Genomic DNA, 12893 nt, shown 5'->3' with positions numbered 1-12893 from the left:
AAGTCCAGTTTGGCCACTCAGTGGAATGAACTTGAGCCGACTGTCGATGGGATCACAAGAGGCCAAGGATGGCAAGTGCCATGATGTTCTGGAAGCACTTAAATTGTGCAAACATAAATTGTATGAATTTAATCTGATCCGACCACCAGGGGCTACTCCCCACACCTGCTGCTATGGGTCCCACAGCCATGGCATTGGGGGTAGGGACCCCATGCAGGGCCAACCGTTCATCCAGTTTGTGTGCCTCTATGTACCCCTGTGGGTGATCTGAACTGGACCCAATTGACCCAATGGCATTGCAGGGGGTTGGACTCCAATTCTACGACACAAATGCAACAAATATTCTTTTTACCCTTGTTATGCCTTGCATGGATGAAGTAGATGATAGTCACCACCAATACCACCAGGAGGGCACAAACCACGGCGCTGATGATGTAGATTTTCTTCTCATCTGCAAAGAGATTGCATTGATTTAGCTGGCAATTGGCGCCCTGCTTCCCCATCTCCGTAGCTCAGTGGTTTAAAGCGTCTGCTTTGCATGCAGAAGGTACTCCAGGCATCTCCAGGCAGGGCTGCGAGAGACTCATGCTTGGAAACCCAGGAGAGCCACTGCCAGCCAGTGTGGACAATACTAGGCTAGAAGGATCAATCCCTTTATTGGGGGAATGACAAACTGCATAATAACAACAACTTTTTTGTTGGTACCAGTCTGTCTTGAGAGACAATGGAGTTTGCCTCTGGGACTGAAGTCAGACCTTGTCCTTAGCAGCACCAAAGTGACCTCTCTGGGGCGCAAGCCTGGGCAGCATGTATAGAGGTCCTGGGCTGCCCAGATGACAAGACCCCCCCTCAGCCTCACTGGTGGGGTCCAAAGGAAGCAGAGCAAGACACTCAGCACCAGCTTGGCCGCTGGAGGGAGGTGTAAAGGTAAAAGTAAAGGGACCCCTGACCATTAGGTCCAGTCATGGCCAACTCTGGGGTTGTGGCGCTCATCTCGCTTTATTGGCCGAGGGAGCTGGCGTACAGCTTCCGGGTCATGTGGCCAGCGTGACTAAGCCACTTCTGGCAAACCAGAGCAGCGCACGGAAACACCGTTTACCTTCCCTACCGTATTTTTTGCACCACAACACTCACTTTTTTCCTCCTAGAAAGTAAGGGGAAATGTCTGTGCGTGTTATGGAGGGAATGCCTACGGGTGGCATGCCTACGGATTTTCCTCCTCTAAAAACTACGTGCGTGTTATGGTCGGGTGCGTGTTATAGAGCGAAAAATACGGTATTTATCTACTTGCACTTTGACGTGCTTTTGAACTACTAGGTTGGCAGGGGCAGGGACCAAGCAATGGGAGTTCACCCTGCCACGGGGATTCGAACCGCCAACCTTCTGATCGGCAAGTCCTAGGCTCTGTGGTTTAACCCACAGCACCACCCGTGTCCCATTGGAAGCAGGTGTACAAGGCGCCAACCAACCCATCTTAGGGTCTCCACTCCAGATTTGCGTAGGGTTTACCCCTTAGCCTTTTCTTCTCCCGAAGGCAGGTGTACATAAAACAATATGGCTTTCAATTTGAACTTAGCCTGATTTTTTATGCCCCTTCCTTCCTTCCTTCCTTCCTTCCTTCCTTCCTTCCTCCCTTCCTTTCCCTTCCCCTTTTTATTACCTGCTTTGGGATCCCACAGCTAATTCTTCCCTTGTCTCCCTGCTGGCCCAAATAGGACTAATTTAGCCAGCTAGCCCTGGTGATCATCTAATGTTTATTGGGTGGATTTCCCCCCTAAATTGATTTTTGAATTCTGAATTTATTGTTACTCATGTTTTATACTGTATTTTATGCTGGGGTTTTTTTGCATCAATAAAGTGTTTTAAATTTGTTGTTAGCTGCCCTGAGCCTGGTTTTCTGAACTGGGAAGGGTGGGGTATAAATAAAAATTTATTATATTATTAATTAATTAATATAAATCACTTAGCAACAACGCCCAGAGAAAACAAGCAAATATTGAAAACAAGGACACGTAACTGAATTTTGAGTCTGGAAAGCCTTGCTGATACAAAAGGAAAAGTTTTTAGCAGGCATCTGGTGGGGTTTAGCAAGGGTTCCTCCCTGGGGGACAGGAGAGGAAGTCTACATAGGAGTGTATGAAGCAGCCTTAGGTGAAGTCATTTCACTGGTCCCTCCAGGCCTGGACACTCTACCTCAAGAGTCCTCCAAACCTTTTGAGCTTAGGGCCATGGAAGTGTGTAATGGGCACCAAAAACACACACATTTTTCCTACAAAAAAGTGCTGGCGATGCTCAGGTTTCCCCTCCAAAACAGGCAGGACACCAACCCTACAAACAAACAAACAAACAAACAAACAAACAAACAAACAGGCAGCACCAAAACCCCACACATCCCCCCTGAAAGCTAACCACAATCTCACTTTTTAAACCCTTGCTCTATCCCAGGTGTGGGGAACCTTTGGCCCCCTAGATGTTTCTGAACTACAACTCCCATCATCCCTGGCCATTGGTGATGCTTGCTGGGGCAGATGGAAGCTGTAGTTCAGCAACAGGTGGAGGGCTAAAAGTTCCTCACATCTGGTCCACGTTCACTGGCAGTGACTGTCCAGGAAACCCATGACTCTACCAGGAAATGTTGGAGATTGAAACTTGGATCTATTGCATGCAGAGTGGCTGCTTTTCCTGTGAGCTATAGCTGCTGCCCGTTAGGGTATGAAGAGGTCTGAAGGCAAGAAGGCCTACACACAGAGAGACAGACAAAAATGAGAAATTTAAGTCAACACGGATCGAGGGGCGGAGGACAGGTGAACACCTACCTGGCTCCATACTGACGCTTTCACTTCCTTCAGTCAGCACCCTGATGTTCAGCACTGACGTTTCAGTCGCTACAGGCTGAGAGTTTTGCGTAACCAGGCAAGTAAATGCAGACTGGTTCCTTTCCTCCGTGGCATTCAGCTTCAGGGAGCTCCTGAGGGTGAATGTCCCATCCCCGTTCTGGGCCATGGGCTCAGCCGTTCCTGTTTCACTCAGGCTGCTGTTCAGAGTCAAGGCCAAGGTTGTGTCTGCTGGGTAAAACCCTTCTGCGCTGCAGCTGAAGGTCACCGATTCGTTCAGCGGGACGGGGTTGGCTGGGTTGGCTTCCAGCTTCACTCTGGGTGGAACTGTGTGGACAAAGGCAAAGAAATCAGAATGAGGACCTCAATACCCCTGAGAGGAAGTGGTTCCCAGACTCCAATGCGGGCTAGAATTGCATTCCTGGTAGATGTGGATATCATCTCCTAACACCAGAACTTGGGGACAACCAGTGAAGCAGAATATTGGAATATTCAGGACCCATAAAAGAAAGTCCTTCTCCATACAGCCTGTAAACGATGGAATTCATATCTGCAAGAGGAACTGATGGTCACCAACTTGGATGGCTTTGAAAGGGAGTTAGACAAACTCATGGAGCACAAGACCACCAATGGTGACAAGTCACAGTGGCTTTGTTCTCCTTCCTTCTTGGAGGAAGTAGGTCTCTGAATAACCAGAGGCTGAGAATCTCAAGTGGGGAGAGGGCTGTTGTCCTCATGCCCAGCTTGTAGGCTTCTCACTGGGGTACTGGGTTGGCTCCTAAGGAAAGAGAATTCTGGATGCGGTGGGTCTTTGGTCTGATCCAGAAGCCAGGCTCCTCTTATGGCCTGTGTGGTTTTGATTTGCAGTATAAAGGGGAAGGGACAGATATTCCTCAAAAGCAACCGCCTAACCCCATCAGCTCAAAATTTTGCCCTTTGATCCTATCGGGTTGTATCCAGTGTTAGAGTAGACCCATTGAAATTAATGGACATGGGAAAACTTTGGTCCCTTTTATCCATGGGTCTACTCGGAGTACAGGGCTCCTCTCAGATTTCATTATCAGTTGTTCTTGGATGGACGCTGGTGGGCATGTGGACTGTGGAGACTGGACAAGCATCAAACACACATCTGATCTCCTTCAAAATTGGTGTGTGGCTGTGTCTTAGCGTCCATCTTAGTAGCAGGAACTGCTTCCCCCCTTTAAATGAATGGACCTAAGGGCCGAAGTTAATGCTTCTTATGTACCAGTGGCAATTTTTTTCTTGGAGCAATTGAGAGCAAAGAAGCAGTATAGTGGAGGCAAAGAAGCAGTATAGCTGTCCCCTTCCAATGGAGCTTCTCCAGCAAAGGGACCAGCAGGTGCCTGTGTCTAATGTATAGCTTGGCTCAAAGATGCCACCTCTCCTTTAGAGAAAAGGCTCATCTCTGCATGCTGAAGTCATGGAGAAATCCCTTTGGCAAGAAAGTCCACCGGGGGTCTCCAAGTCTCCTGGCCAATCAACTCCAAGCCCTTGGTAAGCCAGGAGAACCCATTCATACGTACTAAAACCCTCCAAGTTACACCTGGATATACTATTCTCAACTCTATCAAGGAAAGCAAATCAAGCCATAGATGAGAAGCTTCATGCTGCCCCTTTTTCAAATCTTGCTCAAAGTCTTAGTAGACTCTTAAACACCCTTGTTTGATCAGCCTTTGGAAGCACGGCAATGCATAGTGGAGATTAATTTATTAGTTCAGTTGATCTGCCCTTTCTCCCCAAAGACCCCAGAGCATTAAACCCCTCTCCCAATATCTTCTCCCTGGCATCCCAGATCTGCAGCCCCTTCCCCACCCTTGCACTTGGTAGCAATGAAGCAGGGGAAGCATTGCTGATCTGCCTTCTGAACACTGCGCACTGCGGCCGGTTCTGGAGAAGGAGAAACACATGGCGCATGGGAGAGGTGCTGCGTGGCAGCAGGAGTGCTGGATTGGCTCCACCTGCATGAGCACCATGAGCACCTGCCTTGTTCTTTTATATATATTTTTTGACATAATTTTCATTTGATTTTACAAGTCTAAAAATGACAACCATACATATCCACATTTGTAGATTCCTCCGAATCTCTGGACTTCCCACCTTCCCCTCCATAGGTCCTATTATTGTTAACCTTTTCAACTGATTATTATTCAAGAATCCACGGTTTACTGTATTTTTCGCTCCATAAGACGCACTCGACTATAAGACGCACATAGTTTTTAGAGGAGAAAAGGGGGAAAACCCCATTTTGGGGGGGATCAGCTCAAAGTTGTGCAGCTTCTTTTGCAAAGGGGAAAAGTCCCCCTTTTTTGAGGGTCAGCTCAAAGTTGTTGAGCTTACTTTGTAAAGGGGGAAAAAATCCTGTTTTTATGGGGTTCAACTCACAGTTGTGCAGCTTCTTTAGGAAAGGAAAGGGAGCCATTTCTACAGTTTCCAGACAGATAATCTAATCAGCCAGTCACATGTTGCTGGGAAAACAAACAGCCTCCGTCTGCAGAACATTCAACAATGGAGGCCTGGGCAAGGGGGCGGAAAGGGAGCCAGCGATTGACCACACATTCGCTCCATAAGACGCACAGACATTTCCCCTTACTTTTTAGGAGGAAAAAAGTGTGTCTTATGGAGCGAAAAATATGTTATATTACTCCATTATCTCCATAGTACTTCCTACATTACAAGCGTTATTGCAATTCTGCTAATGTTTTCATCTGCTCCAAGATAAATTATAAATTTTTCCCATTCTTTGTTGACGTTTTGGTCTTCTTGGTTCCTGAGCTTTCTGGCCAGTTTTGCCATTTTGGCATAATCCAGCAGTTTAGTTTGACATTCTTCTCCAGTAGGGACCTTGTTTTCTTTCCATCTCTGGGTTAGCAACATCTGTGCGGCTGTCGTCACGATGCCTTGTTCTTTTATAATGGCAATGGCGCCCACCATTCTGGCAATGGTGCCAGAACAGAGTTCCAGTGATTTCCGGCTGGGAAAAAAAGCTCTGCTTGTTCCCTACCCCCTCCCTCTCAGGAACCAGCAGTGAAGCTCGCTGCTCAGAAGGCAGGTGAGAAACACCATGATACCTCAGCCGCCCCACCAAATGCAATGATCCACCACCCCACAGCCGGACCCCCACCAGTCTCTGTACCTCGTAGGATATCTCCAAGTTTGAAAAACTCCCGCAGGGGACTCCGCAAGGTCTTGTGTTCAATCTGGCAGATGAGCTGGGACTTCACATCGTCTCTTGTGAGTGGCACCTGTGCGGTGCTCAGCACTTGGTAGGAGATGCTGTCTCCTTCTGGCAGAACGGTGGGCTCTGAGGACACGATCCTGGTGTTGTCCTTCAGCCAAGTGACTTTGATGGCTCGGGGGGAGAATCCATCCGACGTGCAGCTGAAACTCGCCGAGGTCCCAGATAACACTCTGCTCGCGGGACCCTTGATGGATGGCTGGGATGGCGTGGCTGTGGGAGGAAGCATCAACACATCACCTGGTGACCCTTGCAGGATAGGACCCATCACCAATCCCAAGGGAAAATCCTTTTCCGGGCCACTGGGCACAGTTGGAATTTTAAGAGAGTGCCATGGGTGCCAGTCACAAGGCAGCTGCCTTGGGGTTTGTGTGTGGCACAACACAATGTCTTCTACTTCTAGAGAGAACAGTGCAAAATGGTGTGGACATCCCTCTTCCACCATTGTGAAAAAGGCCCCTTCATCAGCCACCACTGTGCTTGATCCCAGTGAGAAGCTCTTTGCCCCTCTCCTTCTTCCCTCAGCTGCCCAGATGATTAATCGACCAACTAGGAAATCAGACCAGGCTGGGACAGAGTCAGGCCCACCTCCTCCCTTGGTCCATACCCCTGGCATCCAATGGACTGTGGCTCTTTGTAAAGGGGTGTATTTAATGAAGGAGTGGCCAAGGCAGTGCAAACAGGAACCGAACAGGAAGAGCCAAAGGTCTTATTGCGGCCTTTTGAGAGAATACCGTATTTTTCGCCCCATAAGACGAACTTTTTCCTCTCCAAAAATGAAGAGGAAATCGGGGTGCGTCTTATGGGGCGAATGCCTGCAAGCCTCGCGCGCCCGGCAGGAGGTCCCACCGGGTGCGCGAGGCTTGGGGCGGCAGCCTGTCGCCCGAAGCACGGGGAGCCCTCGGGAGGGCTCCCCCTGCTTCGGGCGAGTGTCTGCAAGCCTCGCGCAGCCGGCAGGAGGTCCCACCGGGTGCGCGAGGCTTGGGGCGGCAGCGGACTGCTTGCGCGCACCTAGAAGCTTGGGGCGCGCTGAGCTCAGCACGCCCCAAGCTTCTAGGTGCGCACAAGCAGTCCGCTGCCGCCCCAAGCCTCGCGCACCCGGTGGGCCCTCCTGCCGGGTGCGCGAGGCTTGGGGCGGCAGCGGACTGCTAGCTTCTAGGTGCGCGCAAGCAGTCCGCTGCCGCCCCAAGCCTCGCGCACCCGGTGGGACCTCCTGCCGGGTGCGCGAGGCTTGGGGCGGCAGCGGACTGCTAGCTTCTAGGTGCGCGCAAGCAGTCCGCTGCCGCCCCAAGCCTCGCGCACCCGGTGGGACCTCCTGCCGGGTGCGCGAGGCTTGGGGCGGCAGCGGACTGCTTGCGCGCACCTAGAAGCTTGGGGCGCTCAGCATGCCCCAAGCTTCTAGGTGCGCGCAAGCAGTCCGCTGCCGCCCCAAGCCTCGCGCACCCGGTGGGACCTCCTGCCGGGTGCGCGAGGCTTGGGGCGCAGCGGACTGCTTGCGCGCACCTAGAAGCTTGGGGCGCTCAGCACGCCCCAAGCTTCTAGGTGCGCGCAAGCAGTCCGCTGCCGCCCCAAGCCTCGCGCACCCGGTGGGACCTCCTGTCGGGTGCGCGAGGCTTGGGGCGGCAGCGGACTGCTTGCGCGCACCTAGAAGCTTGGGGCGCTCAGCACGCCCCAAGCTTCTAGGTGCGCGCAAGCAGTCCGCTGCCGCCCCAAGCCTCGCGCACCCGGTGGGACCTCCTGCCGGGTGCGCGAGGCTTGGGGCGGCAGCGGACTGCTAGCTTCTAGGTGCGCGCAAGCAGTCCGCTGCCGCCCCAAGCCTCGCGCACCCGGTGGGACCTCCTGCCGGGTGCGCGAGGCTTGGGGCGGCAGCGGACTGCTTGCGCGCACCTAGAAGCTTGGGGCAGCACGTCCCAAGCTTCTAGGTGCGCGCAAGCAGTCCGCTGCCGCCCCAAGCCTCGCGCACCCGGTGGGACCTCCTGCCGGGTGCGCGAGGCTTGGGGCGGCAGCGGACTGCTAGCTTCTAGGTGCGCGCAAGCAGTCCGCTGCCGCCCCAAGCCTCGTGCACCCGTTGGGACCTCCTGCCGGGTGCGCGAGGCTTGGGGCGGCAGCGGACTGCTAGCTTCTAGGTGCGCGCAAGCAGTCCGCTGCCGCCCCAAGCCTCGCGCACCCGGTGGGACCTCCTGCCGGGTGCGCGAGGCTTGGGGCGGCAGCGGACTGCTTGCGCGCACCTAGAAGCTTGGGGCGCTCAGCACGCCCCAAGCTTCTAGGTGCGCGCAAGCAGTCCGCTGCCGCCCCAAGCCTCGCGCACCCGGTGGGACCTCCTGCCGGGTGCGCGAGGCTTGGGGCGGCAGCGGACTGCTAGCTTCTAGGTGCGCGCAAGCAGTCCGCTGCCGCCCCAAGCCTCGCGCACCCGGTGGGACCTCCTGCCGGGTGCGCGAGGCTTGGGGCGGCAGCGGACTGCTAGCTTCTAGGTGCGCGCAAGCAGTCCGCTGCCGCCCCAAGCCTCGCGCACCCGGTGGGACCTCCTGCCGGGTGCGCGAGGCTTGGGGCGGCAGCGGACTGCTAGCTTCTAGGTGCGCGCAAGCAGTCCGCTGCCGCCCCAAGCCTCGTGCACCCGGTGGGACCTCCTGCCGGGTGCGCGAGGCTTGGGGCGGCAGCGGACTGCTAGCTTCTAGGTGCGCGCAAGCAGTCCGCTGCCGCCCCAAGCCTCGTGCACCCGGTGGGACCTCCTGCCGGGTGCGCGAGGCTTGGGGCGGCAGCGGACTGCTAGCTTCTAGGTGCGCGCAAGCAGTCCGCTGCCGCCCCAAGCCTCGCGCACCCGGTGGGACCTCCTGCCGGGTGCGCGAGGCTTGGGGCGGCAGCGGACTGCTTGCGCGCACCTAGAAGCTTGGGGCAGCACGTCCCAAGCTTCTAGGTGCGCGCAAGCAGTCCGCTGCCGCCCCAAGCCTCGCGCACCCGGTGGGACCTCCTGCCGGGTGCGCGAGGCTTGGGGCGGCAGCGGACTGCTAGCTTCTAGGTGCGCGCAAGCAGTCCGCTGCCGCCCCAAGCCTCGTGCACCCGGTGGGACCTCCTGCCGGGTGCGCGAGGCTTGGGGCGGCAGCGGACTGCTAGCTTCTAGGTGCGCGCAAGCAGTCCGCTGCCGCCCCAAGCCTCGCGCACCCGGTGGGACCTCCTGCCGGGTGCGCGAGGCTTGGGGCGGCAGCGGACTGCTTGCGCGCACCTAGAAGCTTGGGGCAGCACGTCCCAAGCTTCTAGGTGCGCGCAAGCAGTCCGCTGCCGCCCCAAGCCTCGCGCACCCGGTGGGACCTCCTGCCGGGTGCGCGAGGCTTGGGGCGGCAGCGGACTGCTAGCTTCTAGGTGCGCGCAAGCAGTCCGCTGCCGCCCCAAGCCTCGTGCACCCGGTGGGACCTCCTGCCGGGTGCGCGAGGCTTGGGGCGGCAGCGGACTGCTTGCGCGCACCTAGAAGCTTGGGGCGCTCAGCACGCCCCAAGCTTCTAGGTGCGCGCAAGCAGTCCGCTGCCGCCCCAAGCCTCGCGCACCCGGTGGGACCTCCTGCCGGGTGCGCGAGGCTTGGGGCAGCAGCGGACTGCTAGCTTCTAGGTGCGCGCAAGCTCAGCACGCCCCAAGCTCCTGGTATAGCGCAGCGATCCGCTAGCCCTGGGAGAGCCCCGCGGCTCTCCCAGGGCTAGCGGACTGCTTGCCGGCACCTAGAAGCTTGGGGCGCGCTGACCTCAGCTTGCCCCAAGCTTCTGGATTAGCGCAGGGGTCCGCTAGCCCTGGGAGAGGCGCCCGGCTCTCCCACGCTAGCGGAGACCTTGCCGGCACGCAGAAGTTTGGGGCGCGCTGAGCTCCGCACGCCCCAAGCTCCTGGTGTAGCGCACCTTTATTTCCCCCCCAAAAATCTAGGTGCGTCTTATGGGCCGGTGTGTCTTATGGGGCGAAAAATACGGTACTTATTGTGACCTTTCATGGCGCCATAGGACGCGTTGGTTGATTCACTGATGCTTCCAGGTGCTGCCTCAATGCAGTGGTGGATGAACCCTCTCCGGCACCCAGGGTGGGACGCCGAGGGGCAGAGCAAACTGCCCAGTGACGCACCCGCAGCGACTATACAGGCTGCCGCCCACGCACGGCATCCGTACGGGCTGCCGCTCACGCGTGATCACTCTGTATGGGCTGTGGGCCCGTATGGTCACCATGCGAGAGGCAGCCCGTACGGATGCCCGTATGGACGGCATGCGAGAGCGGCAGCCCGTACGGTCGCCGTGTGAGAGGCAGCCTTTATGGATGGCACGTGAGAGCGGCAGCCCATACAGATGCCCCGTGAGCGGTGCCCATATGGACTGTGCGTGCCCTTGACCATTCTACAGCTGGGGTGAGGCAGGGGCCATCTTCTTACCCCCTCCCAGAGTGGCACCCGGGGAGGACGGCCCCTCCTCCCCCCACTTCATACGCCCCTGCCTCGATGTGTCCTGTGCCACAAACTCTCCGCTCCAGATGAAATAAGTAGATAAAGTAAATTCCATTTCTGCAGCCCAGTCCAAGGGCTCAAGAATGAGTCCTGGATAGCTAGGAAATTCCCAGGTGTTTAACTGAGTTGTCCCATTCCCTGGCAGATCAAATATTCCCATCCCCCACAAAAGAGGCTCTCCACGTAGCTGACTTGCCAAAGGGGTTAAGTACACATTACAGATAGAGGGACGCGGGTGGCGCTGTGGGTTAAACCACAGAGCCTAGGACTTGCCGATCAGAAGGTCGGCGGTTCAAATCCCCACGACGGGGTGAGCTCCCGTTGCTCGGTCCCTGCTCCTGCCAAGCTAGCAGTTTGAAAGCACGTCAAAGTGCAAGTAGATAAATAGGTACCGCTCTGGTGGGAAGGTAAATGGTGTTTCCGTGCGCTGCTCTGGTTCGCCAGAAGCGGCTTAGTCATGCTGGCCACATGACCCGGAAGCTGTACGCCAGCTCCCTCGGCCAGTAAAGCGAGATGAGCGCCTCAACCCCATTGTCAGCCATGACTGGACCTAATGGTCAGGGGTCCCTTTACCTTACACATTACAGATAAATGCTTATAATGACATCTAGGTTTTCAAAATATGAAAAGCAGCTGTAGGAGGAGGGAGAAAGGAGATTTTGAGCAGGATATTGCCCAGCACTGAAAGAGTTATGCATCCTTTCTCCTTCCACTGCTCCACTACTCAAACATGCGACCCACAAGGCTATTTTTTGCTTTTTTAAAAAGGTCCGAGCCTCATTAGATGCCCTTGTATTTCTATGTATGTGGAGCTTCTGGGGTGAGGGGGGCAGATTATCCTCCTCTGGAACAAGGAGAAATTGAGGAATACTTACCAATCACGGAAACCTCAGTGCCCACTCCCGATTTTAATTCTATGTCTTGTGATCCTGCCCTGTACTTGACACAGTAATAGGTCCCGGCATCCTCAGGTCGGATGTTGCTGATGCGGATGCTGAAGTCTGTTTCTGATTCAGGAACAACCCTGGTCACGCGAGAAGGATATTGTCCTCTTTCACTGTAAATGGACTGTTTTCTGTCTGACCCCTTGTGCCATTTCACGCCTCCTGGTGGACCAGTTCCTCCTACTGTACATGTCAGATTGAGGGTCTCTCCTGCGGACACAGACAAGGGTCCTGGAGGCTGCAGAACTTCCAAATCTTGGCCTTTGGCACCTGCAGCAAAAAATAAATTGTTAAAAATTTCCTCTAAAGAGTAATCACCCTTCTCCTTGTGGCAAATGAATGACTCAGGACTTCAGTGCCTTAAGGATTCCTCTTCTCATACAAACCGACCCGGACCCTGCGCTTGTCATCCAAGGCCCTTCTCTGTGTCCCTCCCTCCCCAAGAGGTTCAGAGGGTGGCAATACGAGATTGGGCCTTTCCTGTGGTGGCTCCCCATCTGTAGAATGCTTTCCCCAGAGAGGCTCGCCTGGTGCCATCATTGCCTGTCATAGATTCACAGAATCATAGAGTTGGAAGGGACCCTGAGGATCATTCAGTCCAATCTCCTGCATTGCAGGAAAATGCAGCTGTCCCTTACGGGGATCAAACCTGCAACCTTGGCATTCTCATCACCACGCTCTGTGTTTAGGTGGCAGATGAAAACATCCCTCTTTACTGGTCTTTGGCCATTAAACAATCCATGGCCCTTTAAAAGTGGAGGACTGTCATTATGATTTTTTTCAGTGATTGTTTTATTGGTTGTTGTTGTTGTTGTTATGCTATGCAAATTAAATTGTTAACATTGTACACCATCCCGCAATATACAAAATACTACTACAAAATCCCACGAACTCCCTAGACGCAATCAAAAAACAATGGGAGGATGCCATAGGTTATGAGATTAACCCCACTCAATGGAACAAAATGTGGCCTAAACCCCCCTTTAAATCCATATCAATGAAAAGAAAAGAACTCACTCTGAAACTCACCTACAGGTGGTACCTAACACCAAGAAAACTAGCGCTAATACACCCAGGAACCTCACCAAAATGCTGGAGAGGGTGCACCTCCACAGGCACATACCTCCACATGTGGTGGGAGTGCCCCAAAATCCAACTATTCTGGACAGCAGCCATACGAGAAATAAGTAAAATAACCAAGCAAGCATCAGAAACCACCCCAGAATTGGCCTTACTAAACATCTTCCAAGACAATAACGCCCGCTTATACCACAAAGAACTTATAACCCACCTACTTTCAGCAGCCAGAAGCATCATAGCCAGACACTGGAGAGACCTGTCAGGAGTAAGCATGGACCACTGGTACCAAATAGTATGGGAAACAGCCC

General features: G+C 54.5%; 1 protein-coding gene across 7 annotated transcripts in view; it reads right to left on the bottom strand.

Moving 5' to 3' along the window:
* LOC310708758 (tyrosine-protein phosphatase non-receptor type substrate 1-like) overlaps positions 1-12893 on the bottom strand; it is a 118327-nt gene that overhangs the window by 12243 nt on the left and 93191 nt on the right. For all 7 annotated transcript variants that reach the window (XM_083507540.1, XM_083507542.1, XM_083507537.1 and 4 more), the window contains exons 3-6: positions 11437-11775; positions 5989-6303; positions 2817-3161; positions 353-451 (exon numbers count right to left, since the gene is read on the bottom strand). In XM_083507540.1, the coding sequence (XP_083363666.1) occupies positions 353-451; positions 2817-3161; positions 5989-6303; positions 11437-11775 (1098 nt within the window). The remainder of the gene's footprint in view (positions 1-352; positions 452-2816; positions 3162-5988; positions 6304-11436; positions 11776-12893) is intronic.

The sequence above is a fragment of the Podarcis liolepis genome (genome assembly GCF_965112155.1).
Source record: "Podarcis liolepis genome assembly, chromosome: 6".
Taxonomy (NCBI): domain Eukaryota; kingdom Metazoa; phylum Chordata; class Lepidosauria; order Squamata; family Lacertidae; genus Podarcis; species Podarcis liolepis.
This window is presented reverse-complemented; position numbering and strand designations above follow the sequence as displayed.